Source organism: Suncus etruscus, chromosome 15 (assembly GCF_024139225.1).
Source record: "Suncus etruscus isolate mSunEtr1 chromosome 15, mSunEtr1.pri.cur, whole genome shotgun sequence".
In the NCBI taxonomy this organism is placed as follows: Eukaryota; Metazoa; Chordata; class Mammalia; order Eulipotyphla; family Soricidae; genus Suncus; species Suncus etruscus.
Genome location: NC_064862.1, coordinates 20,340,988 through 20,364,830, shown reverse-complemented (window position 1 = coordinate 20,364,830; position 23,843 = coordinate 20,340,988). Strand labels below are relative to the sequence as shown.

The window sequence follows — 23,843 nt, the reverse complement described above, 5'->3', positions numbered from 1 at the left end:
GAGTAACCCCTGAGCATCAAACGGGTGTGGCCCCCAAAACCAAAAAAAAAAAAAGAAAAAGAAAAAGTAAAAGAAAAAGGAGGATCCTGGACTGGGAGGAAGAGAACTCACTTTGTTGTCCACTCGGTCCTTTCCTTCGGTGCCAGTCACTGAGAACACAGACTCTGATGTGCTTCCTCCATTTTGAGGGCTGGTGGGGAGGCTGGCCTGCAGAGGCCCTACACAAGGGCAGCACCTGACCTCCTGGCACTGTCTTTTGAAAGAGACATCTAGTACGTGCTCAAGTTGACTAGCATTCAGTGCCCAGAGAAATCTGCTTGAGAGTGTAGAAAATGAAGACAAAATGTCCTGGATAACTCAAGTGGTAGAGCAGAACATACTTAAAAAAATGGGACCATTAGGGCCAGAATGATAGTGTAGCAGGGAGGGTGTTTGCCCTGCATGTGGCCAACCCAGGTTCAATCCCCAGCACAGCTGGGTGTGTGCTGGATGTAGCCGAAAGACAAAAATTAGCTTCAATCAGGATTGGTTCTGCTTTATAACTGGAAAATAAATTTTTTAGGTTTGGGGCCACACCCAGTGGTTCTTGGGTGCCAGGGATTAAATATGGATCAGCCACATGCAAGACAAGTGCCTTAACACTATCTCCAGCAGGACTGTTTTTCTTTAAAGCAAAAAGGTGGCTATTTGTCCCTACCTACCTACCTCCCTCCCTCCAAAAAATAAAACCCTCAGGGAATTCTAGAATCAAATGTCTGACTTCAAGGAGCAGAGAATTGCTGGCTGAAGGGGGGAGAAGTAACCATCACCCCAGATAAGGCAGCATGTCAGATTTAAGTTGGTGAGTGGCAGTGTGCATGTGGAGCTGAGCTCAACTCCCAGTCTCTCCTGGAAGCCACTCCAGTAAGCCTGGCAGCTGTGGTGGAAGATTTTACTGTCACAGCCCTCACTTGTCTTTGAACCTCCGCACACAAGTTCTAGGAGCCAAGCTGCTCTGCATTGCGAGTCTAGACCAGTGCAAGACTCCACAGATGGCGGGGGAGGCTATGTGCCCACTCCACCATATATGTTCCTTGTTGATCAGCTGCAACAGAACCCTGATTGTGGACTAATAAAGGGGGTTCTTGCTAGCTGTCATTGGCACAGATTCCCAGAGCCACAGACCTACTTGTGTGATTAAGGCAGTAGAGGCTTGTGGGTCTCTGTATCAGCCCCACTGAAAGATTTGGTCCCTTTATGTCTGTCCTCTTACCCTCTTTTCCTAAACTTCTGGTAAAACAAAACCCAGACTTCTGTTCATAAGGCACCAGGGTAGGCCTGTTTCTGGCCACCCTCCTATTTCAGAAGCCACCTGAATGGGCCCACATGGTTGGCTCCATTTTGGAAGGACAGTGCTGGCAATGCCCAAGACTGGGACGGAGAAGGCGGGATCTGGTAAGGTGGGTCTGCAGACTGTCCCTGACGACACCAGCTGCAAGGGGCAGTTAGTTCAAAACAGTACAGTGAGAAGTATTGGTTTAGCTTGGAAATCTGAATCCTTTAGAAAAGTTCATCTGAGGTAAAATGTTTAAAAATTGTTTTTGACCTTTAGCGTGCCCCTCGGCCAGAACTTTGTCCGAGGGTCTTCCTGTGAAGCTATTATGGGAAAACTGAAGAATCCAGGGTCTATTAGTGTTTTTGTGCTACCTGGTTGCCCCTCACCCCACCCCACCCCCAGGAGAAAGTCCATCCTTGGCTATGACAGTGTCAGTGGGAGAGAAAACGAGTTTCCACTGCCAGCTCTGGGCCCAGGACCCACGCAGGTGAACCAGAACTACCTCTGTAAACACTAGAAGCCAGGTGCTGGGAGGAATGAAGAGGGAGGGGCCCTTCAACAGGCCTAACAAGGGGCACCTCCAAACTGGCCAAGCAGTTCCCAGTGTCCCTTCTTTCTATCACACTCTGGCAGGAAGAAAAGGTCCATCAGAGCGGTGTGTACTGGTTGTCAATGGCCCGCAGGTGGCTCCGGGAGGTGGAGTCCAGCTCGTAATCTGAGTCCCGGGCTCGGCTGGCGGGCTCGGGCTGGGGCTCCAGGTGCCGAAGGCTGTGGGCCAGTTCCTCAGGCGAAGGCAGCAGGTGGAATATCTGCTCTGGGGGAGACGCTCGGCCTGGGAGCGTGTCGGGGCTGAGGTGGGGGAGGCCCAGCTCTGAATCCCAGCGAGAGAGGGAGAAGGGGAACAGGACCGTGTGGGAGGAACCTGGGGGCCAGAGACACTGGTCAGGCATCGGACACCACGTGAGCTTGCACCCCCCAACCCTCCACTTCTCAGGAACTGGCCGGGGCCCACCTGGAGGCTGGGAGACCACCACCACGTAGCTGGACAGCCGGACATCACAGGCACCGCCACACTCGAGGGGGATGGGCGAGCTCTGGAAGTGGTGCAGCATGTCCACAACAGAAGGGAAGTGGAGGTGCTGCACCCGGCACTGGCCACGCTCCGTCAGGGACAGGCGCAGGTGCTGCAGGACAGGGGGCTCGGTTCAGACTGGGGACTGGATGGGGGGGGGCACAGAAACAGGAGGGAAATGGGGAGGGGGACCCATACCTTGGCTACACCCTGGAAGTTGAAGGTGAGCACGTACTCCCCTCGCCGCGTCTCACTCTGCCGCACCAGGAACACCCCGTGGGCGTCGGGACCCTGCAGCTGAACCAGCTGTGCTGCCTTCACGCGGGAGATGGGACCATGGAACCAGGGATAGCAGGCCAGGAAGTGGTCCGTTTTTTGGCAGGCTGGGTCCAGCAGCCCCCCAGGAGAAGCCCCTGGGCGAGATGAGATAGGGTGGTGATGGGGTGATAGGGCCTGGTGGCCATATACCCCAGCGGACAGAGGCGCCGGCCCCAGGTGTGCACCTTGGTTCAGGGAGTCTGTGCTTCCCCTGGGGGAACTAGACAGGCCGAGTTCCAGGGTTGAGGGAGACAGTGGTTCTACATCAGTGCTGTCCAACCTGCAGGGAAAGGCAAGGCTTGAATTAGTCGGGCCGGTGACACAGTAGTACAAGAAGTGGGGGCCTTGGGGTCCGCGCCTCACCCTCCTTGGCCTGTGCACCCCCGAAGTTCAGCCATCCATGAGTTCAGCTGCTGTTCATCTCCCACCTCAAAGATGATGTCTGTCTGGCCATTCACCTGGCAGGAAGGCAGGGAGCAGTAGTGTGACTCTCCGGGTTGTGCATGACAGCCCCAGGGTGCGGGCAGTCCCGCTTCTCACCTTCAGCACGAAGGTGTAGAGGTTGTCTGGCATCTCAAGGCGTGTACAGCGCCGCACGTCCTGGATGCTGGAGCAGGCGGCCTGAATCTTGGGCTTGGAACTCTAGGATTACAAGAAGATGGTGCTGCTTGTCCCTCATGGCCTGTTCTGCCCAGGCCCATGCCCACGGCATGCTGGCCCTTACTTAGGCTGCTGACCCAGGACATATGGGTCTGCAGCCAAACTATAGTGCCTGCTTCTGTGCCTAAGCCCCATTCATGCCTTTTGAGTTTTTTGGAGCAGACACAGTTCCATCGCAAATCATTTTATGTGAAGAAAATCAAGTTTTGAGGCCTTGTCCAAAGTAGCCCAGAACCAAGAAGCTATTCATCTAGCCAGCCTAGGCAAGAGGGGGTCTCCTGTCTTGGTGTCTTGGTACGGGGGTGCGGAAGTTTGGACAAAGAGGGATACATCCCTGGCGTAAGATTGGCAACTTCTCTGGGTGAGAGATGTCACTGGACCTCAGCAGAGGGACCACCAGCAGGTGAACAGTGGAGTCAGGGATGCTCCTGGTCTGGAGGAGAGGATGGACATTTGCTGCCTCTGCCCGAGAGAACATTCTGGTAGACACTGCCTTTGCAGATTCGATCCCCAATGCCACATGGTTGCCTGTGCTCTGAACATGGGCCATACCCGCAGAGAACTAACTGGTGAGACCCTCCCCTGGTATGTACACAGCAGGTGCAGGGGGAAGCCATGAGGAACCAAATGACCAGCACCAGCCAGTCTCATGTAGTTGGTTACTCTCCCACCCTGCCAGGAACCTCCAGATTGAAGAACACGGGTCTTCTAGATCCAATTCTGTGAGTGTGTGACATGTCTCCGAGTCTCTGACAAGCAGACTGGGCACACTTCAGATGGGCAGAGTCCCTCCATCTGTCCCCTCTTCCCTTCTTCCTTCCTCTGCTCTGCAGTCCGATGGGCCCAGCCCACAGGAGGAAGTAGGCCTTGGAGAGAGGCCGAGCTAGGCTCCCTTTCACTTCTGCTCCAGCTGGGTCAGTGTGAGGGCCGAGACCCACAAGGAAAACTGCTAGTTTCACTCTAAGTGTGGGGCGCTGCTTGCCACCCTTAGTGCTGACCTGGCAGGCCGTCTCCTGTCCCCGCGGCCACAGCGTGGGATAAAGCCTGCCTGAGGGGGCTGCTCAAGGCTGTGGTCAGGCTGGAGGCACAGCTGGAGCTTGGGCATCCCTGGCCACCCCCTGGGCTAGTGCAGCTTCTCCGAGGCTCACTCCCAGGAGCACCGGACTATGAGGCTACAAGGAAATTTAGCGATGCAAACCAGCTCCACTGCTGTCCCCACCTCAGGACCGACTGGCTCCAAGCCCAAAATCAGCACCACCTGGGACTGGCTAGCTGTGCGGCTCTTTGCCAGATATGTCTGAGGCAAGGCCAGCTCAGTGGGTCAGAGCTGGGGGACAGGACCGATCGCCCTGTAATAACAAGGATGAGCTGACAACTTGCTCCCTACTAGGCTTCATCGGATGAAGCTGGAACGACCGGGGAGGGAGTATTTGAAGAGAGAAGGTGCAGCTCCCTAAGATAGAAGCCCCCCCCCCCAATAGGCCTCCCACTCCACCGTCACCCACAGATCTTGGGTCAGGCCTGTCCCCTCACCACCTCTCATGGCTTGGCAGAGCGGGAGGAATGTCTTAAGGGCTGAGAAGGCAGGGTGGGCAGGGGGAGAGGCCACGTGTGAGCTGAGCTGCCTATGTCCCAGCTAATGGGGGGGAGAATGGGGGAAGGGGAGGGAAGCTGCCTCACCCTCACAGCAGCCCCCAAGTGGTGAATCTGAGTCAAGGGCCAGTGGGAAGGGCTGAGGGCACCAGTCACGCCCCCCAAGAACTCAAGGGCCAGGCACAGACCACCCCCCCACAACAACCCTGTCCCCGAAAGAACACCCACCCATCGGGGAAAACTCTCTTGTCCTCTGCATTCCTTCTGGAAGTCTGGGGCTGCCCTGCCTAACTCTGGCCATCCTCTGGAGTGTGGACCGCGCGGAGTCCCTGCATGGGGTGTGCTGACATGTGCCCGCCTCAGCTTCCTGTCTGGGGTGTGAGAATAGTAAGCAGAGTAGATGCAGGGAGGCCTCAAGGAGGCCCCTCAAAGCTGGGGGCAAATCCTGGGTCCTAGTGCAGGTGCCTCAGGAGCACAGGGAGAAACCCCGGGGAGACCCAGAGCACCAGCCACCCTTAGTGAACATCGTCCAAGCCAGAGGGAGGGTGTCACAGGGGCATCAGAGCAGCTCCCCCTACTCCACCACAAGCCTGGGGTGGGGGAGAAGGCACAGCTGAACTAAGCCAAGCATGATGTGCGGAGACGGCCAGCCCCTCTATGGTTTGCCTGTTTCACAGCCGCATCCTGAGGGGCAGCCCCAGTCCGTGAGCTATGGGGGGGGGGGAACCCCCAGTGACAAGGGGCCAGGCTGAGAACAGAAGCCAGGAGTGGTGGTGTGTGGCAAAACCAGGGACCAAAGGCCACGCCTGCCCCAAGCCTGGCTGCGTGACTGGCTGCAGCTTATCAGGCTGGGCCACCGTTTCCGGGCCAGGCTGCTGCCTCCGCCATCTGACAGCCAGTTCCTGGGGGGTGGGAACTGGAGCCTGGCTCCCAGCTGGGGCCCAGCGCTGGGTGGGCCCAGAGACGCACTGGGGGAGCTGCTGTCCAGTGGGCAAGTGGCTAGGCGGGCCGTGTGGGGGACAGCAGGGTCCTTTCAGGGCAAGCTGTGGACAGTGAGCCTTTGGCTCACTGAGCAATGCTGGCTGGTAGCACCCCAGGGCAGCCAGAGCTGCAGCCCCTGGACTGGAGCAAGGGCCGGAAGGGGGGGTCCCATACATCCTGTCAACTCCCCGGCCCATCTGAGAGCTCCCCAAAGAAAAGGGCCACCAGAAGGCAATCAACGCCCTGCAGTCACCTCCCTGGGGTGGGAAGCACCAGGAGGGACAGTTTTGGCCCCTTTGAGGTTCCCTAAAAACCCTGTAAAAGGGCAGGGGATTAGCCAGAGATGTGGGCACAGATGGTGCAAGGGCCTGTCCATACCCACATGTCAGATGTTCAGTGACACAAAGTCACTCCCAGAGGGACAGAGACCCCACACTGAACCATAGTGACAGGACACAAAGCCCCTTTCAGAGACCAACACCCTGAGACAGACCCCCATACAGCAGAGACGCCCCAGCAGCCTCTATGCCTCCTGAGACAGTGGGGTGAACAACCAGAGATGCAGCCTGGGGGCGCCCAAGGCCACACAGGGACCCACAGCCCACACAGACAGAGCAGGACCAGGCCTCAGTCTACAGGGACAGAGACACAGCCAGCATGCTGAAGTAGGGGTGGCCCAGATGCAGGGTGTGGGGGTGGCAGGGCCACAACATACCTGACTCCCATAGCCCAGAACCTTCCTTATACCGGACAGGGCCTGAAACCAAAGCCTCGCGCCAGTCCCTCATCAAACAAGTCCCAAGTGGCCACATCCAGCACTAGAACTGCCCCCATTCCCACTACACAAGAGGGTGCTCTGTGGACTGGAGGACCTCCGAGTTTGGGGAGATCAGAGTATGCACCCTAGCAGCTCTCTGGCCAGAAGGGGCAGAGGAAAACATGGGGAACAGCCTGGCGCCCCCCAAACCACGTCCCCCAAACCGCATGGTGTCCCCCTGCTTTCTGCCTTGGAAAAATGTAGCAGGGCCTGGAGCAGAGGCAGACAGGGAGGTGAGGGAGGCAGAGCACCCCCAGAGCTATTCAGGGGACTCAGCAGAGCTCAAATGACATCAAATGACAGGAAATGGCACAGCCACCCAGAACAAAGGGTACAGGATGCAGCCTAGAAACCTGGAGGGGGAGGGGAAGGGGAAGGGGAACCTCTCAGCTCTCAGATCCTCAGCACTACAGCCCCCAAACACCGCAGGGAGTGAACCCTGAGCGCCGAGAAGGGGAGAGTCAACCCAAGACAGAGACATGTTAACACCGGTCAATGATTTCTCTAATCCTGGGCTGGAGGCACCTTTGTGGGCACAGGAACTAGCATAGGGAGGGGAGACACTCTGAGAGTCAGAACTGAGCTTTAACGTGGCTGAGTTGGTGCAGACCACAACTAAAACACCTGCGTGCCTGGGTCAGATCCAGGCACATCCCCAGTGATGCCAATCTGATGGTGGGGGCCAGGGCCACACATGGTGGTGCTCAGGGATCACTCCTGGCCATGCTTGGGAAACTGAGGTGCTGAGGCTGGAACCCAGGTCAGATGCAAACAAGGCCGGTGCTGCCTTGACCCCTGTGTTACTTATTTCTCTGGGCCCCTCAGAGGCCACCAACCCGGGGGGATCCCAGGTGTTGCAGGGCCATCTGCAGGCTGTCGGAGCTGGGTCTGTGCCTGCAGGGTGTGGGGCGTCAGCAAGGAAAGGAGGGGACCAGAAGAGAGTCCATGTGGGACCCCCCAGTGCCACACTGCACAAAGGCCACTATCAGGCCACATAAGGACAATCCACAGCTGTCAAGACTCACACACCCACAAGTGAGCCAGGTGACCCTGACAGGCACAATGAATGACATTTCATATGGAGAGACCCAGAGAGAGAACTGCAAGGACACAAAGCTCCTCAACCCAGCACTGCCCCTTCGGAGAACAAAGCTGGAGAAGAGGGGCCGAGTCAGACACCCCAACATTACCACAAGACAATGCTGGCCAGCAAAGTCGTGGGCAGTGACGGAAGTGGGTCTAGAATGGGGTGGAAATGGGGCACAGTAACAGTACTTCGGGAAGGGCACCTGCTGGATCCCCAGCATCCCATATGATCCCCTGGGCCCCGCCAGGAGTGACCCCAAGTGCAAGAGCCTGGAGTCAGCCCTGAGCCTGACCATGCTCAGAAAGACCTGATTAAGCCACAGCTTAATGTATATTGAAAAACCAGAATTGTCAGGACTCACACACACATGCCCTTGTTCAAGAGGTTTTCCAGAAGACGAGGGTGGCAGAGGCAACGCTGTTCCAGAAGGTTCCCCTGTGACTTCCCTGACTGCCAACAGCCACACAGGAATGCTGGTGTCCTGAGGCCCAACTGAGGGTCCCCCTCAGAAGAGTCAAATCTGAGGGAAGACGTGGCCGCATCTCCCCCCCAGCTCTGGGGAGGTAGGAAAAAGGGGTGTGTCCTCTCAAAGGAAGCTGAGCCACCCCGCCCAGGGAGGAAGCTGTCTCCAGCAATGTGGCCCCGAACATCTGGCTTCCCTTTACAGCAGGGGCAGGGAGTCAAGCTCTACTCCCCAAACTGGCGTGTGCCTCCCCGCTACCCTCTAAAGCCCCATTCTTTGGACAGGCTGTCTGGTGCCAACATCACACTGAGGCATACAGCCACCTGCCCACACGCTCTCTCCCTACACTCATGGCCCTGGACCCCTCCCATGCCCAAGTCTTGTACCCCTATATTGCAGGGTTGCCACACAGCTGGGGTGCTTATAAGTGGAAAAGCACTTTGCAAAAATAATCCTTCAGGGAACCCCACTAAAGGACAGCTAGGGCCCCAGGGAATGAGACCCTGGAGAGAGACCTTGTCAGGAAGGAACTGGAGTAGGAAGAGGGGCTGGGGGCACTGCCCAGGGTCCCGAGCTAGAGGTGCCAGGGCAAGGCTGTAGAGCCAAAGTCCTCACACGGCAGCACCAAAAGGAGTACTGTGGAGGAAACCAAGGTGGAGGGTAGCACTTCCTGCCACCCGAAGGAAGCCGCCCAGGAATGTCCAGGCTCCCTGCTTCCTCTTTGCCACCCTCGAAGCTTGGCTGTGCTGCGTCTGTCTTTCTCCTCTCCCCGGCAGAATCCCTCGTGAACGGGGGCAAGGGCAGGGTAGGGGGCATCGTACCCAGAGGTGTCAGGACAGAGTCCCTCCCCCCAGGGAGCAGGACATCCCCCCACAGCTTGCAGTGCCTGTACGGACCCTGGGGGCCTCATTGCTGGCAGGGGTCAGCGTAAACCACCCACCCCTTAGTACAGATAGATGCCAGTGATGGCTGCGTGCCTGTTTCCCAGTCTGAGAAGTAGGTGTGGGCACCCTAGTGAGAAGATGCTGCAGAAAGAGGTGGGATGGACCTACTTTGCAGGGAGCTGTGCCCCAACCTGAAAGGGCCAGAGGTCCACAGACAGGCTGTGGTGCCAGATTGAACCAGAATTCTAGAACCTTCTCCCAACTCTTTTATTTCTACTCATGATCTTAGTCAAAAGGCCGAGAAGTGATTTCTGTCAGAATGCTGGCGACCAATCCAGCTGTTCTCTCTGACCAGCAACAGCCTGGCCGGGGGCCTGAGAATGGGACCCCAGGACACCCACCCCTGTGCAGCGAGCTTGGGAGCATGTGAGGTGACTTGCTGTGAGGGCGGTGCCACTGCCCATGCCGGCGGCTTCTAGAAAAATCTTGCAGCACCGGCCTGGTGCCAGGAGACCAAGCAGCCGAGGCCAGGCTCTGAGCTCACTGCAGGGCTCCCACCCCCCTCCCCGAGAACCCCACCATGCCATGCCCTTGAAGCCAACTAAGCCTGACCCTGCCAGCTGCCCACCACCCCAGGACTCAGGCAGACTTCCCCAGGGTCTGAACATAGATATCTCCTCCCTAAACAGTGTCCCGATTTCAGCATACTCAGCTAACCCTGGACTGACCAGGGAGTTATCCCCCGGCCCTGTGCCACCTTTGTTCCTGTTTGAGGGCCACATCCAGTGGTGCTCAGGGGTCACTTCTGGCAGGCTCAGGGGACCACCACATGGGGTACCAGGAATGGAACTGGTCAGATGTATGCAATGCAAGTGCCCTCCCCAACTGCGCTTTCTAGCCGCACCTCTCACTCCATTTATTTGTCTCTGGCCATACTCAGAAGTGCTCGGGGATTGCTCCTGGCTTTGCACTCAGAAATCACTCTTGGCAGGCCTGGGGGACCATATGGGATGCTGGGGATTGAACTTGGTCAGCCATGTGAAGAAGAGCATCCTTACTGCTGTGCTATCCCTTCAGCCCCCTCACCCTTTAACAGGCTAAGGCTCCTGGGGAAACGCTGGTCCGAGGTCATACAGCCCATCCAAACAGTGCAAGGACTCCCCTCCACTCAGGGGCCCTGTGAGGATGACTCCTGAACCCTGGCCGGCAGCCAGGTGGTATTTGCCTGCCTGAGGCCGGGGAGGGGGGTCACTGGACAGCTGCTTCTCTCCTACCTGCCAAGTCTCTCTGTGCTTTGGGAGCCCCCCTTCCAGAGAGAGAGCCACTATAACCTAGAGCCCTCTCCTCTATGGGAACTGTCCCCAGACAAGTGAAGGGTAAGAGGGGAGGGCAGGCACCCTTAGTCAGTGGGAACCATCTTGGGCAGCACTGTGGCGGGCTACAGTGGCTGCTGGGGAAGTGATGGGCACATGTGTGGGCAGGAATGGCCAGGAGACCACAAGCAAGATCCTATTTCAGAGTGAGAATCCCGAACAAGGAAGCTGTGAGACTGGGGACATGGGCCTGTGACACAGGATCCAGGCCCCAAACAGCAATGACCTTCCAGAGGAAAGTAACTGAGCTTCATTAAAAGGACCCATGGTCTGGAGTGGTAGCACAGCGAGGAAGGCATTTGCCTGACACACAGCTGATCTGGTTTGATCTCTGGCATCCCATAGGGTTTCTTGAACCCACCAGGAGTGAGTCCTGAGCTCTGGATATGACTCAAAAACCCCCAAAAATTAAAACTAAACTAAGGACTTGGTGGTGAGGTTGAAACTGGAACATTCAATGCCTGAAACTCAACTGTGACTAATTTAAATCACGGTGTTGAAATAAAAAGAAAATGTAGGGTCAGAGTGGGGCCAAAGTGATAAGGCTTTTGCCTTACATACAGCTGCCCCAGGTTCGATCCCAAGCATCCCATATGGACCCCTGATCTGCCAGAAATAATTTCTGAGCACAGAGCCAGGAGTAACTCTTTTTTTTTTTTTTTTTGGTTTTTGGGCCACACCCGGTGACGCTCAGGGGTTACTCCTGGCTATGCGCTCAGAAGTCGCTCCTGGCTTGGGGGACCATATGGGACGCCAGGGGATCGAACCGCAGTCCATCCTAGGCTAGCGCAGGTAAGGCAGGCACCTTACCTTTAGCGCCACCGCCCGGCCCCCAGGAGTAACTCTTGAGCACAACCGCATGTGGCCCAAGCAAAAACAAAAAACAAAACAAAAACAAAAAAAACCACAATAAAAACAACAAACAAACAAAAAAAACAAAAAGGAGGGTCAGAAAGATAGTCAGTGGAGAAGGTGCTTGTCTTCCACAAGTTTGACTAGGGCTCAACCCCTTCCTGGGACTCTGAAGGTTCCCTGAAGTCTGCCAGGAGTGATCCCTGAATACAGAGGCAGGAGTAAGCCCTGAGCACAGCCAGGTATGACCTCCCCAAAAATAATAATAATAGTAATAATAAAGTAAAATAAAATAAAGGAGCTGTGCTCAGGAAAAGACTTCTTCCGAGGAGTGAAAAAAACACCACCACAGAGGCAGGAGATATTTCCAGTGCAAAGAGAGTGGTTTCTGATATTTTAGGGCTCATACAAATCAATAAGGGCTGACAATCGAATAGAAGTAACTAGCACTCTGCAAAGGAAATTCCAAGGCCAATAAACATACTGGAAGATGTTTATCCCCATGAGCCCTCAAGGAGATGCAAATGAAGGCACAGTATGGGGGGGCATGAGAATGTGACATGCAGCTCCCCCACCTGCACTAGGGACGCATATGTGGCCATTGGTGCCAGTTTTTTCTTTTTTTTTTCTTTTTTTTTTCTGGTTTTTGGGCCACACCCAGCGGTGCTCAGGGGTTACTCCTGGCCGTCTGCTCAGAAATAGCTCCTGGCAGGCACGGGGGACCATATGGGACACCGGGATTCGAACCAACCACCTTTGGTCCTGGATCGGCTGCTTGCAAGGCAAACGCCGCTGTGCTATCTCTCTGGGCCCGCCAGTTCTTTCAAGTTTCTGAAAAGCAACGGTTCCAGAGTGACCAATCCATCCCTGGCCTTCCAGCAAGAGGGGAAGAAAGAAGTGCATCTATCTTGAAGTCAAAATTCAGGAAAAAAGAATGTCCCAAAGGGCGATCACCCCATTCCCAGGGCAGGAAAGCAGACACTGCCTGTCCCCAGCCTGTCCCCAGCACAGCATCATTCAGCTCAAGAGAACAGATCGTGTGTGTGTGTGTGTGTGTGTGTGTGTGTGTGTGTGTGTGTGTGTGTGTGTGTGTGTGTGTAGACACTGCCTGTCCCCAGCACAGCATCATTCAGCTCAAGAGAACAGATCCGAGGGTGAGTGTGTGTGTGTGTGGACACTGCCTGTCCCCAGCACAGCATCATTCAGCTCAAGAGAACAGATCCGAGAGGGGTGTGTGTGTGTGTGTGTGTGTGTGTGTGTGTGTGTGTGTGTGTGTGTGTGTGTGTGTGTGTGTGTGTGTGTGTGTGTGTGTGTGTGTGTGTGTGTGTGTGTGTGTGTGTGCGCGCGCGCGCGCGCGCGCATTGTTCACATGTGTGCACCCCATGTAGAAAGGCTCCAGAGTTGGTCCCTCTACCTATGTTACAGAACAGGGAAACACTCTGGGCATTGGGTCCCTTTGAGCCCACCAAGAGTGATTCCAGAGCACAGGGTCAAGAGTAAGCCCCAAACACCTCTGGATATGACCCCAAACCACAATTCTTTTACAAAATTAAATTTTGGAGGGCTGGAGCAGTGCACAGAGGTAGGGCGTTTGCCTTGCATGCACTAACCTAGAATAGACTGTGGTGTCCCATATGGTCCCCCAAGCCAGGAGCGATTTCTGAACGCATAGCCAGGAGTAAGCCCTGAGCATCACCGGGTGTTGCCCATAAAACCAAAAAAATAAAATAAAATAAAATAAAATAAAATAAATTAAGTTTTGGGCCAGAGCAACAGCACAACAGTCTTGCACATGGCCAACACAGGGCAGACAGTGGTTCGAATCACAGCATCCCATATGGTGCCAGGAGCAACTTCTGAGTGTAGAGTCAGGAGAAGCCCCTGAGTGCCACTGGGTCTGACCTTTTAATAACTAAAAAAAAATTTTTTTTCAATGTCTTAAATTAAAATAAAAAACCACTGCAGCCCACACTGACTGCACCAGGTCTCCAGCCCCACCACCGAACTGGGCTCTGGATCCTTTACAAGAGACCCACTGCCTCTTCTGCGAATACCTAAGTAATTTGACTCATTCCTTCCAGGGACCCCAAATGTCGGTTCCCCACCCCAAGTCTATGTCTGTCTACAACAGATGCTCTATGAACAGCCACTCAACTACATACAGGCCAAGAGCCTATATTCATCCCACCCAGAAGGCCAGGTCTTCTGCTAGAACCAGGAACAAACGATCACACCCCAAACCTGCCATCAGCCTGGCATCCCTGAGGGACAGCTGGAGCCACTGGGCTGAGAACTTTCCTCAGCTGGCAAGAAGGTAGTTGCCAGCAAAGACCGTTTCTGACTCAGAAAACAACGAACATAAAGCCTAGGGCTGGAGAGATAGCATAGCGATAGTGCATTTGCCTTGCACACAGCTGACCCAGGAAGGACCCAAATTCAATCCCCGGCATCCCATATAGTCCCGAGCCTCCAGGAGCAATTTCTGAGCTCAGAGCCAGAAGTACCCCTGAACAACACCAGGTGTGACCCCCCCCACCCCCTAAAAAAAAAACCAAAAACAAGAAAACCCCACAATGAACATGAAGCCAGCGTGGGCTGAGGCAGGGGCCAGGGGCTCAACAGAACCACACAGGTCTGAATCCCAGATGGGAATCTGGTCCTCATGGCCCGTAGAGATCAGGAATTTTATTGATCTTAAGAGGCTGGCCTGCCACTAGCCCCCAACACCAGCAGGGTGGCCCTTGTCGGCCCAGATGGTTCTTGAAACCATCAAGCTGGCCAACACAGGGAAGCAGTGGCAAAGCAGAGGAGACGGGCCCGCTGGCTTACCTTGGGCGGGTCGAAGAGCTCCAATACACACTCAGCACCGCCGACGTCAGGGGGCCCCGTGCGCCGCAGTGCCAGGCGCCCCCGCTGCCAGCGAGCGCCACTGTCCATGGATGCCTCGTCCGCCAGGCTGTAGCGCAGCGCTGCCTCCTTGAGGGCCTCGGCCGGTGGTTCCCGCGCCAGGCTCCAGGGCAGCAGCTTCCTGGCCAGGCTGGCGCGGCCCGGGGCCTCAGTGTCCCCAGCATTGCCCGCAGGCAGCTCTCCAGCAGAGCGGCGGCGGAACAGGTGGCGCAGGCTGTGACGCAGGTGCTGCAGGGCACAAGGTGTGTTCCGTGGCGGGGCCAGCTCCTCTGAGCTGCGGGCCTTGGGCAGGCCGCGAGCAGCGGCGGTGGTAGTGGTGGCAGGGCCCGGGCCTGGGTCGTTGCGGGGAGCCTCGGCCTTGGCAGGAGGTCCCCCGCGGCCGGTCTCCCGGTAGTCGCGCACTGGTGGCCGGGGCGGCCGGGCCTCGCGCACCTCACGGCAGAAGTAGCGCTGGAACAGGTCAGTGAACTGCAAGGATACCAGCTCGGCGCGCAGCGGTGCCTGCTGTGGGTGCTCGCGGGCAAAGAGCCAGTACTGACGGGCCAGTTCCCGCGCAGCTGCCACCGCGTGTAGCTCGCAGAACTCGCTCCAGCCCCGAGGGCATGGGGCTACAGGAGAAGCTGAGGGTGCAGGGGAGGCCGATGAGGGCTGCAGGGTGGGTCCGTTCATGGTGGAGAGTGAGGGGTGGCCGGGCTGAAAGACACAACGGGGCACAAGAGTTGACTGGTGGGCAGCTAACCCAACAGAAGAACCCACAGACAGACAGACACAGACCCACAGAGGAGTGAGACTGGGCAGCTAACCCCCAACACAGATACATGAACACACATAGACCCATACAGGAATGATTGCTGGACAACTAACCCAAATACAAGTCAGATACATGCAGACAAGACACTCAGACACACTCACACTCATGACACAGCCTGAACTGAGGCTATGCTAGCACTGGTGAAGGCCTGGCACCCATATGCTCCTGTGTGGCACAGCCCTCACAGAGGGGAGGGTGGCATGGAGTACCACCCCAGGGCCTATTTCTAGAACTCAGAGGTACTTGCTCAGGACTCTGCTGGCTGCCTGTGCACCTTGTGGCTGAGGAGCTGGGTGGAATCAATGGGACTCTCAGGAAGCCCTCCAGGGCCATCCCCCATACTGGCCCCCCTCATGCAGAGAGATGGGGTGCTGTCTGCCTGGACCAGTACACCCAGAAACTGAGGAGGAAGGAGATCTTCTGGGCTGTGGCAGGAATCCAGGAAGGCTTGGGCTTGTCTCAAGAAGCAACGACTTGGGCCCGGAAAGATAGCACAGCGGTGTTTGCCTTGCAAGCAGCCGATCCAGGACCAAAGGTGGTTGGTTCGAATCCCGGTGTCTCATATGGTCCCCCGTGCCTGCCAGGAGCTATTTCTGAGCCAGGAGTAGCCCCTGAGCACCGCTGGGTGTGGCCCAAAAACCAAAAAAAAAAAAAAAAGCAACAGCTGAGACGCAGTCTGGGGCCTCCCTGCTCTGTGGGTCCCCAGACAAAGCTCTTCTGACCTTCCTTTCCTGGTTTGTAACAGAACCTTCGTCATACTAGCAGGAGGACGGACTGAGCTCATGGGGCCTAGGAAAAGCCTGACTGAGCTCTGCCCCTTCACTGTCCCACAGCCACATGTAGGAGAGCCCTGGAGATAAGCATGAGCAGGGGAGAAATGGGGGTACAGGCTCGGCAAAAGGGAGATCTGGCCCCACACCTCACCAGCACTGCCGGAAGGGGCTGAAGCGATGGTGCAGTAGTAGGGCATTTGCCTTGCACACGGCTGACCCAGGACAGACCTTGATTTGATCCCCAATGTCTCAGATGGTCCCCCAAACCAGGAGCGATTTCTGAGCACATAGCCAGGAGTAACCCCCAAGCGTCACTTGGTGTGGCCCAAAAATCAAAAAAAAAAAAAAGTACAGAATTGGAAGTAGCCCCTGGACACCACTAGGTACAGCCCCAAACCCCAATAAACTTCCCCAATAGGAATAAAGGACCAGGGTTCAGGGTGAACACACCTGCCAGCCCCACCCCCAAGATGGGGCTTTCAGCAGGCGGGCAGCTGCCTCCACTGTCCAGGGTGCTGAACCCTAGATCTCGGGCTTATGCTGGGCCCTGTGGCTATTCCCCCACCTGGGCCCAGAGGCCCAGGAGCAGGACAGTGCCACAGCCAGGATACAAATCCACCAGCACGTTACCCCGACTCCTTCCCCCAAATACCAGGGAGGGCCTGCTGGGTGCCAGGCCCAGTCGTGAGCTACCAACCAGCCCCTACCCCACCTGACACATGCCCCCCACCTCCCACCCCGTGCCTAAGGTCCCCCAGATCCCGGTTTCCTCACAGAATGATGTGCAGCACGGCACCCACCTCACAAGAGGGCTTAGAGGGTCCAGAAAGGCTGCTAGGTAGGATCTGTATTATGAGGGGACAGCACGCTTAGCTGGCAGGACGGGGTGACCCAGGTGGGCAGCCTGCCTGGTCCACACACAGCATGAGGCAGACATGGTCCTGACCCACTGGGGCTCCCAGAAAGCCCATTCCAGACCCCAGCTCCCTCCTCGACCAGGCCTAGGCCAGTCCCCGGGTCTCCCACAAATACCCCCAAAGTGGCTGCCTGGGGCCATTGGTCATCTCTGATGTCCCACTCACGGTCCACTGCCCACAGTACAGTCACCTTCCGGGAGCCATGCCTGCACCCGCACTGTCCCCTGCGCACACACTTCTCTCATAGACGACTCCCACATGCTTAAAGGTCTCTCTGGCCCCCCACATACAACAGGAGCTTAATAACTGCTTATTTGTGAGGTGTAAACAGAGCATAGCACATATTTCTCTGGGTTTTGGGAATATTGTTTGGGGGTCACACCCAGTTGTGCTCAGGGGACCCCATAGGGTGCTGGAGACTGGCCAGTGCCTCGTCTCACCCCACTGTGCTCTCTAGGCCCTGCTCTATGGGAACCACTGACTTTTATCCACTCACCAGCACTAAGCCCACTGAACAGAAGGGGACACTGAGGTACAGCACATCCAGGGCACCATGGCCATTGAGGGGCAGAGCTGGCTCTAAAGTGATGGTTGGGGGGGGGGGGGCGACCAACCCTTAGTAACCACAGGAAAGGTCACGGGGCTCCAAGACCCGACCACACCCAGTCACAGCCTGCCACAAACAGGGGCGTGGGCTCTGAGCCTCAGTGTCCCTGCCTGCTGTACTCAAGGAGGCGGTGTGGGTAGGGTGCTGACAGACAGCTTCGAGTGGTGATTTCACTGAGTTTCTGGCCTTCAGAGAGGAGGGGCAGCCAGGCAAGGGCATGGGGGGAGGGGGCTGTGAGGGGATGTCACCTTGCCAGGCTGGCAGGCAGCTGGGCCACAGGAAGGGTGGTGGGGGTAGCGCCAGTGCCTAGCAGGCTGGGCTGACTGAGAAAGGCCAGGCAGGCACAGACAGGACTGCTACCGTCATCTAGAGAGGCCCCAAACATGGAGCTGGGGGGATCCCCGGTGCTGTGCTGGGGAAGGGGTGCATCGGTGCCCTTGCAGGAACATCTGAGAACTAACAGCCTCCCAAACTGAGCTCAGGCTGTCACCCAAGGGGGCCTCTCTCAATCTGGGTTGTCCCACCTGCTCTGGCTTCAGTTCTGGCCTTTCCTGGGTCCCCCAAACTCAGTGGGGCCTCAGAGGTACCTGGTGGGTCTTGGGCCCCAGCTTTACCCATGCCCCAAGATGGCTTCCAGCCTCTCTAGTCAACCCTAGGGCTTGCAAAAGCTCGTTATTTACCTTTGACTTCAAGGCCCAGGTGCAGAGCTCTGGACAGCTGCCCTAACATACAGGATATTGGAAACTTCGGTGACCAAAAGGACAAGCAGGCAGTGTCACCCAGGCATCCCCCCTACCCAACTGTCTGGACAGGAAGTCAGGGGAGACAACACCTCCAGGGTGGCCTCTGGCTTATTTCTAACATCAAGGGGGAATGCACTTCCCACTTTCAGAGCTGATTACTCCAGGAATGTTGACTCCCTGCTGGAGGAAGCCCAGAGTTTTGGGAAAGGCCCATGCAAACCATCCTCAGGCACCCCAATGCCCATCACTATGACCAAACTGCTGGGAAAACCAGGAACATGGGGGACCAAGGTCTGGAGCCCCAGAGCAGGGCTCTGCCAGAGTGTCAGACCCCAGCAGTACCCTAGGTATCACTGCAGGGTGACCAAGTGACTGGTGCCAGGACAGTCACCAGAACAGGAAACGTCCTCTCGCTTCCTCTGAGGCTTCAAGACCAGGAAAAGCCATTGGGAGCACCTCCCCACAAAAGCTGGGGTGCTTGCACTCTCTCACACAAGACAGGTCTGGCAGAGAGGGAGACCCCATGAGGGTAGCCTGGCAGCTTTGGGGTACCAGGAAAGGCTCAGTCTACCATGTGGGTGCCCCACTCCACTTCTGGGTCTGCCCTGGCCCCACATCCCCATCAGAACTTGTGAGTCAGTTGCCGCCAGCATTGGGGGACACTTGGGGGCAGGGGCAGACTCCCAGCCGGCCTGGGAGGGGCCCACATCCGGGCTGGCCCCCAGGGGTTCCCGCCTGGCTCCTGAGGAAGCCTGCAAGCAGCCCCCCTGGCCGACCCCTGACAGGGTGGCGTGGGAGGAAAGTTCTTGCAGCCCATCTGCTCGGCCGTTTCCGGTGGGGGTGGAGCGGCAGCCGGAGGACCTGCTGGGGGGGGGGGTGGGGGGAGGTGGTTCTGGCCCTACCGGGGTACCCCAGGTCTGGGCCCACGGGAGTGGCTGTCCAGCTGCAGTCTACAGACAGGCTGGTCCCCGAGGAGCATCAGGGCCCTGCGAAGCCCGGGAGTGGGACACGGGGCTCCTGGGTCCAATTAGGCCTGACTCAGCGAGTGACCCCGGCTGAGTCACTTCCCCTGGGCAGCCTGCCCGCCTCAGTTTCTCTGGGAGGTGGGAGCTGAAAACAGGGTCTGGCTGGGAACAAGAAGCTGGTTCCACGTCGGGGGCCTGAGGAAAGCCACTTCCTGTCCTACCCAGACAGATGCTGACCCTTGCTCCGGGCCCCAGGGGCCACTTCTTCCCAGGAAAGCTGGCAATTAAATGCCACCTCCTCCCCAAGCACAAGTACAGGCCTGCCTGGACTTGCCAGCCTCACCTCTAAGTCACTCTGTCACCTGTCCATGGAGGTTAGGACCAGGTGATCCAGGTCAGAGAAGTCACGGTCAATCTGCCTTAGTCCCCTCTGGCCTCCACACAGGGCCTCGGAGCTCTCACACACGTCCCATACACACCCCGTCCCACAACCCCAAGCAATGTGTCATCCGCTAGGCTCGAAGAGCTCAGACAGGGGCCACCAAAAAGCAGGCAGCCACTGGGCACTTGGACACAAGATTCACACACAGACCTCAGCACTAACAGTTCATCCCAGGAAAGGATGAACGGATGGGGGTCTCTGCCAGTCCTGTCACCCCCTCTTGCCCCATACCTGCCCTCGGGAAAGCTCCATGCACTCAAGGGTGGTTTGGGCCTCACAGGCTGGCTCCCCAGGGTCCAGTCTGATCAGAAAGTTCCATTTATCTGGGGCTCCAAAGCGGGCCTTAGGGGGAGGGTCAGGGGGACAGGGGTAGTGGAGCAGGAAAGTAAACAAGCCACTGACAGCCATGGCAGACCAGACGGGCCTTGCTTCCAAGGTGCCAGTGACCGAAGGAGCCAAGAGCACCCTTTGGCCAGTGGGGAAACTGAGGCGGGCCACCCCCATCCCCTCCAGCTCAGAGTCACAGGAAGTCCTGCTGTGCAGAGACAGGAACATTCCGAGGCCCGGAGCCATCATCACTGATGCCAGGGGGTCAGTCAGCCCCCCTGCAGTTCACTGGGGTGGAGGGAGGACTAAGGCTCCAAAGCATCATGCCCGTGGGTCCCCGGCTGCACACGGGCAGTGGCATCATCGCGGCTCAGCTCCACGACCCCTTCTCACCATCAGCCCATGCCGGGAGCCCAGCCCCAGTGGTGGTGGCCCAGGGCTGGCCCTAGGGGACCCAGCAAGTTCCAGGAATGTTCACCCTGGGCTCAGCCGGGCAGCCCATCCCGCAGGGGGTGGGGGCTGGGGAGCTGTGGGAAAAGGCTCCAAAGAAGCATCATCTTCGAGACTTTTTCTTCCAACTTCCCCAGCGGGCCCGGCCTCTCACCCGCTGACCCCAGCAGCCTAGCCTAGCCTAGCCTAACCTGGCCCGGGGCAAGCCCTGCAAGCTCTCCTCCTCCCTACAGTGAGAGCTGGAGGTCTCTGCACTGCACCCCCAGGCCCTAGGGAAGCCCCCCCAGAGGGGCTCTTAGATCCAGCTATCTCCAGCCAGGTCTGACCACTCCAGGCACCTACTACCACCCAGGTTGGGTGGACCCGGGGGCCTGAAGTGAGTGTAAACCGTGTAACTCGGAGAGAGGGGCTGGGTTCTGGGGGGGGGGGGGAAGCAGGTGGGTCCCAGGAGACATGCATGCATCCCTTGGGGGGCTGCAAAGACCCCCCCCCGCTCTTCCAGCCCAATTTCACTTCCTCCCACCTACTTACCCACCCACGCCGCCTGGCCTGGCCTAGCTTAGCAGGGGGTAGAACGAGGTAGGGACAGGGGCGCCCCAGATGCAGGCAGGCAGGCAGGCGGTTGGTGACCTCCTCGTCCTGCGCACCATCATCGTGACCAAGGAGAGAATGGGGAAGAGAAACAGGAGAATGAGGAAACGCCGAAAAAGCAGGGAGAGCGCGAGCGGGCGCCCGGGGGTTCCTCAAATGCGGAGCCCCGGCACCCCCAAAGCTAGCCCAGAGGGCCGGAGGGCGGGGATGTGGCCGCTCCTCGCAGGAGAGCCGGAGGAGGAGGAGGAACAGGAACAGCAGCAGCAGCAGCAGCAGCAGCAGCTCAGCTCCCCGGGAGCCGAGGCAGGAGCCCCGGGGGGAGGGGTGGCCCCGGGGCGCCCCGAGTTGCGCGCTGGCTCGCTTGCGGGCCGGGCGACGGGGGTGCGGGGTTCCCCGCGCACGTGGAGCCGGGGCCGCCTGGCTCGCCTCCCGCCGGCTTCGCTCCCGAGGCGCCTCGGACCCCGGGCCGGTCGGAGCGGCCGCGGCTCACCTGAGACACACTTGGGGCCGCGGGCCCGGCCGGCCCATGGCGTCGCGCGGCCCCGTCCCGGAACGGCGTCGGTGGGCGCGGGCGCGGGCGCGGGCGCGGGCGCGGCGGACGGGCCGGACGCCGACTGCCGGCCCCCACGGGCGCTCGTCCGCTCGGCCGCTCGCTCAGGCAGGAAACCCGGGCTCGGAAGCCGGCCAGCCGCGCCTCCTCATTTCCGCCGCCTTCCGGCGCGGGGCTCGCTCGGCGGGGGCAGCGGCGAGACGAGGCGCCCCCGGGCCGCGGCCGAAGCTGCCGTCGCCACCGCGGGCCGCGACAGAGCGAGCGGGCGGCCGGCCGGGCGGGCGGACGCGGTGGCCCGAGCCCATGCCGCCCCGCGCGCGCCCTTCTGGAAAGCGGAACCGGCCGCGCGAGCGAGCGAGCCAGCCTGCCCAGCCCGGCGGACGAGGCGCGGCGTGGTGTGGGCGGGGCGACGCGGGGGCGTGGCCACGGAGATCCGCCGCCGGGTGGGTCGAGAGGCTCCTGGGGGCGGGGTCTTACTAGGCCACGCCCCCAAGACGCCCAGCGCTTCCTCCCACCACCACAGGCGTGCGTGCACGGGAGGCGGGGCTTTGCCGAGCCACACCCACCCACAGCTCGCCCACGCGTTGGCGCTCGAGGCGGCCTAAAGAAGGACCTGAAGGAGCACGTGGGGGCGTGGCTACGGAAAGCGGCAGCCTCCGCAGCCGGATTGGTCGAGAGGCTCGGATGGGGCGGGACCTTACCTGGCCACACCCCCAAGCTCAGCGCTTCCTTCCATCACTACAGGCGGGCTGCGGGAGGCGGAGCCTTGTCAAGCCACACCCACCCGTTGACTCTCCGAGCGGCCTAAAGGACCTAACTGAGCAGGGGGCGTGGCTACGAAAAGCAGCAGCCTCAGCAGCCGGATTGGTCGGAGAGGTTTCTAGGGGGCGGAATCTTACCTGGCCACGCCCCCCAAAAGCCCAGCGCTTCCTTCCACCACCACAGGCGGGCCTGCGGGAGGCGGAGCCTTGCCAAGCCACACCCACAGCTCCGAGAGAGAAGACATTCGGTGAGTCGGAGAGACTTCTAGGGGCGGGGCCTCACCCGGCCCCACCCCAAGCCCAGCTCTCCCCCCACCGGCGTGCCTGCGAGAGGCGGAGCCTTGCCAAGCCACACCCACAGCTCGCTCACGGAGCGGCCTAAAGAAGGAGCAGGGCGATCAAGGGGCGTGGCTAATATTGCCCCGCCCGTCCAGGGTGGGGCCGACGCAGGCTCAGCGTCTCGGGGCGGGGCCACGCGGAGGGGCGTGGTTTTACAGGAGGGCGTGGTCTAGGGTGAGGGCGTGGTCTGAGGCTCCGTCCTCCCCCGCCTTATCAGCGCGCACCGGGCCGCGACGTGCAACAGCGACCGCCACTTTCATCATCGCCCTCCCGGGAGACTGCCACCCCGCCCGGCCCGACTCCGAGGGCCTCTGCTGAGACGACGTATCTCCCAGCCACTGCACCCCCAGCTCTGTCCCGGCTGGTCCCCGCTCTCCAGAGGAGGAGCCTGTCTTCCCTCCGCCCTAGACCCTCCGATTCCCCCTTTTTCCCCTCTCCTGTGCAATTTACATTTTTTCTTTTTATTCTCCACCCGACCCTGCATCTTATTCTATTTGCATCTTATTCTATTCCGCACCTGCAGTGCTCAGGAGTCCCCCGGGAATCACTTCTGGTGGTGCTCAGGGCATGTGGGATGCAGGGGGTGGAACCCAGTCCACTGCATGCCCTGCTCTGCCCTCCTCCCACCCCTCACCCCCTAATGCTGTGCTCAGGCTCCAGTCCCTACTTTCACTTTCCTTATGAGCCTTCTGCGGAGTGAGTGACCCTAGAGATTTAAAACCCCCCCCCCCCGTCTAAGGTGGGGCCTGTGCACCCACAGGCCTGCCCCCAACAGGAAGCCAAGTTCCTGAGCCTCCCATCCGGAGGGGTCACAGCACCCCTTCCTAGAGAGCAGAGCCTTGGGCAAAGGACTTAGACTCGTCTAGACCTCGGTGTCCTCTTGCATAAAAAAGAAATAACCAGTCTCTACTCTTGCTCCTTCTGGGTGTCAGGACAGGCTGAATTAATAATGCATTAAAGCAATTCCTATGGAGCTCTGCTCAGGGAGGAGCCCTGCTGACCCAGTGGGCACGAAAATACCAGGCTTGAGCGCTGTGGTTGTAGGAAGGGATCCCCGGAAGGTTCCCCAGACTTTGGGGATTTCCAGACTCACCAGTCAGGGGGTGGAGGCTGGTCTGCTGTAGGTAATCCAGGAACTTTGGAGAAACTGGTTCACACACGTGTCCCACAAGTAAATACTAAATACTGGATATTTCATACGCATTCAGTACTCCTATCAATTCAACACCAGGCATTTCAAACTCA

General features: G+C 58.4%; 1 protein-coding gene across 1 annotated transcript; it reads right to left on the bottom strand.

Annotated features, from left to right (window-relative positions):
- Positions 1–1,651: 1,651 nt before the first annotated feature.
- SH2B3 (SH2B adaptor protein 3) lies at positions 1,652–21,510 on the bottom strand. The gene is made up of 8 exons (XM_049789344.1): positions 21,439–21,510; positions 14,245–15,015; positions 3,246–3,347; positions 3,069–3,163; positions 2,891–2,985; positions 2,586–2,800; positions 2,328–2,499; positions 1,652–2,237 (listed from the first exon to the last, which is right to left on the bottom strand). Exons 2-8 carry the CDS (start codon positions 14,989–14,991, stop codon positions 1,963–1,965), a joined length of 1,701 nt encoding a protein of 566 aa, XP_049645301.1. The 5' UTR covers positions 14,992–15,015; positions 21,439–21,510; the 3' UTR covers positions 1,652–1,962.
- Between the last annotated feature and the right edge of the window lie 2,333 nt (positions 21,511–23,843).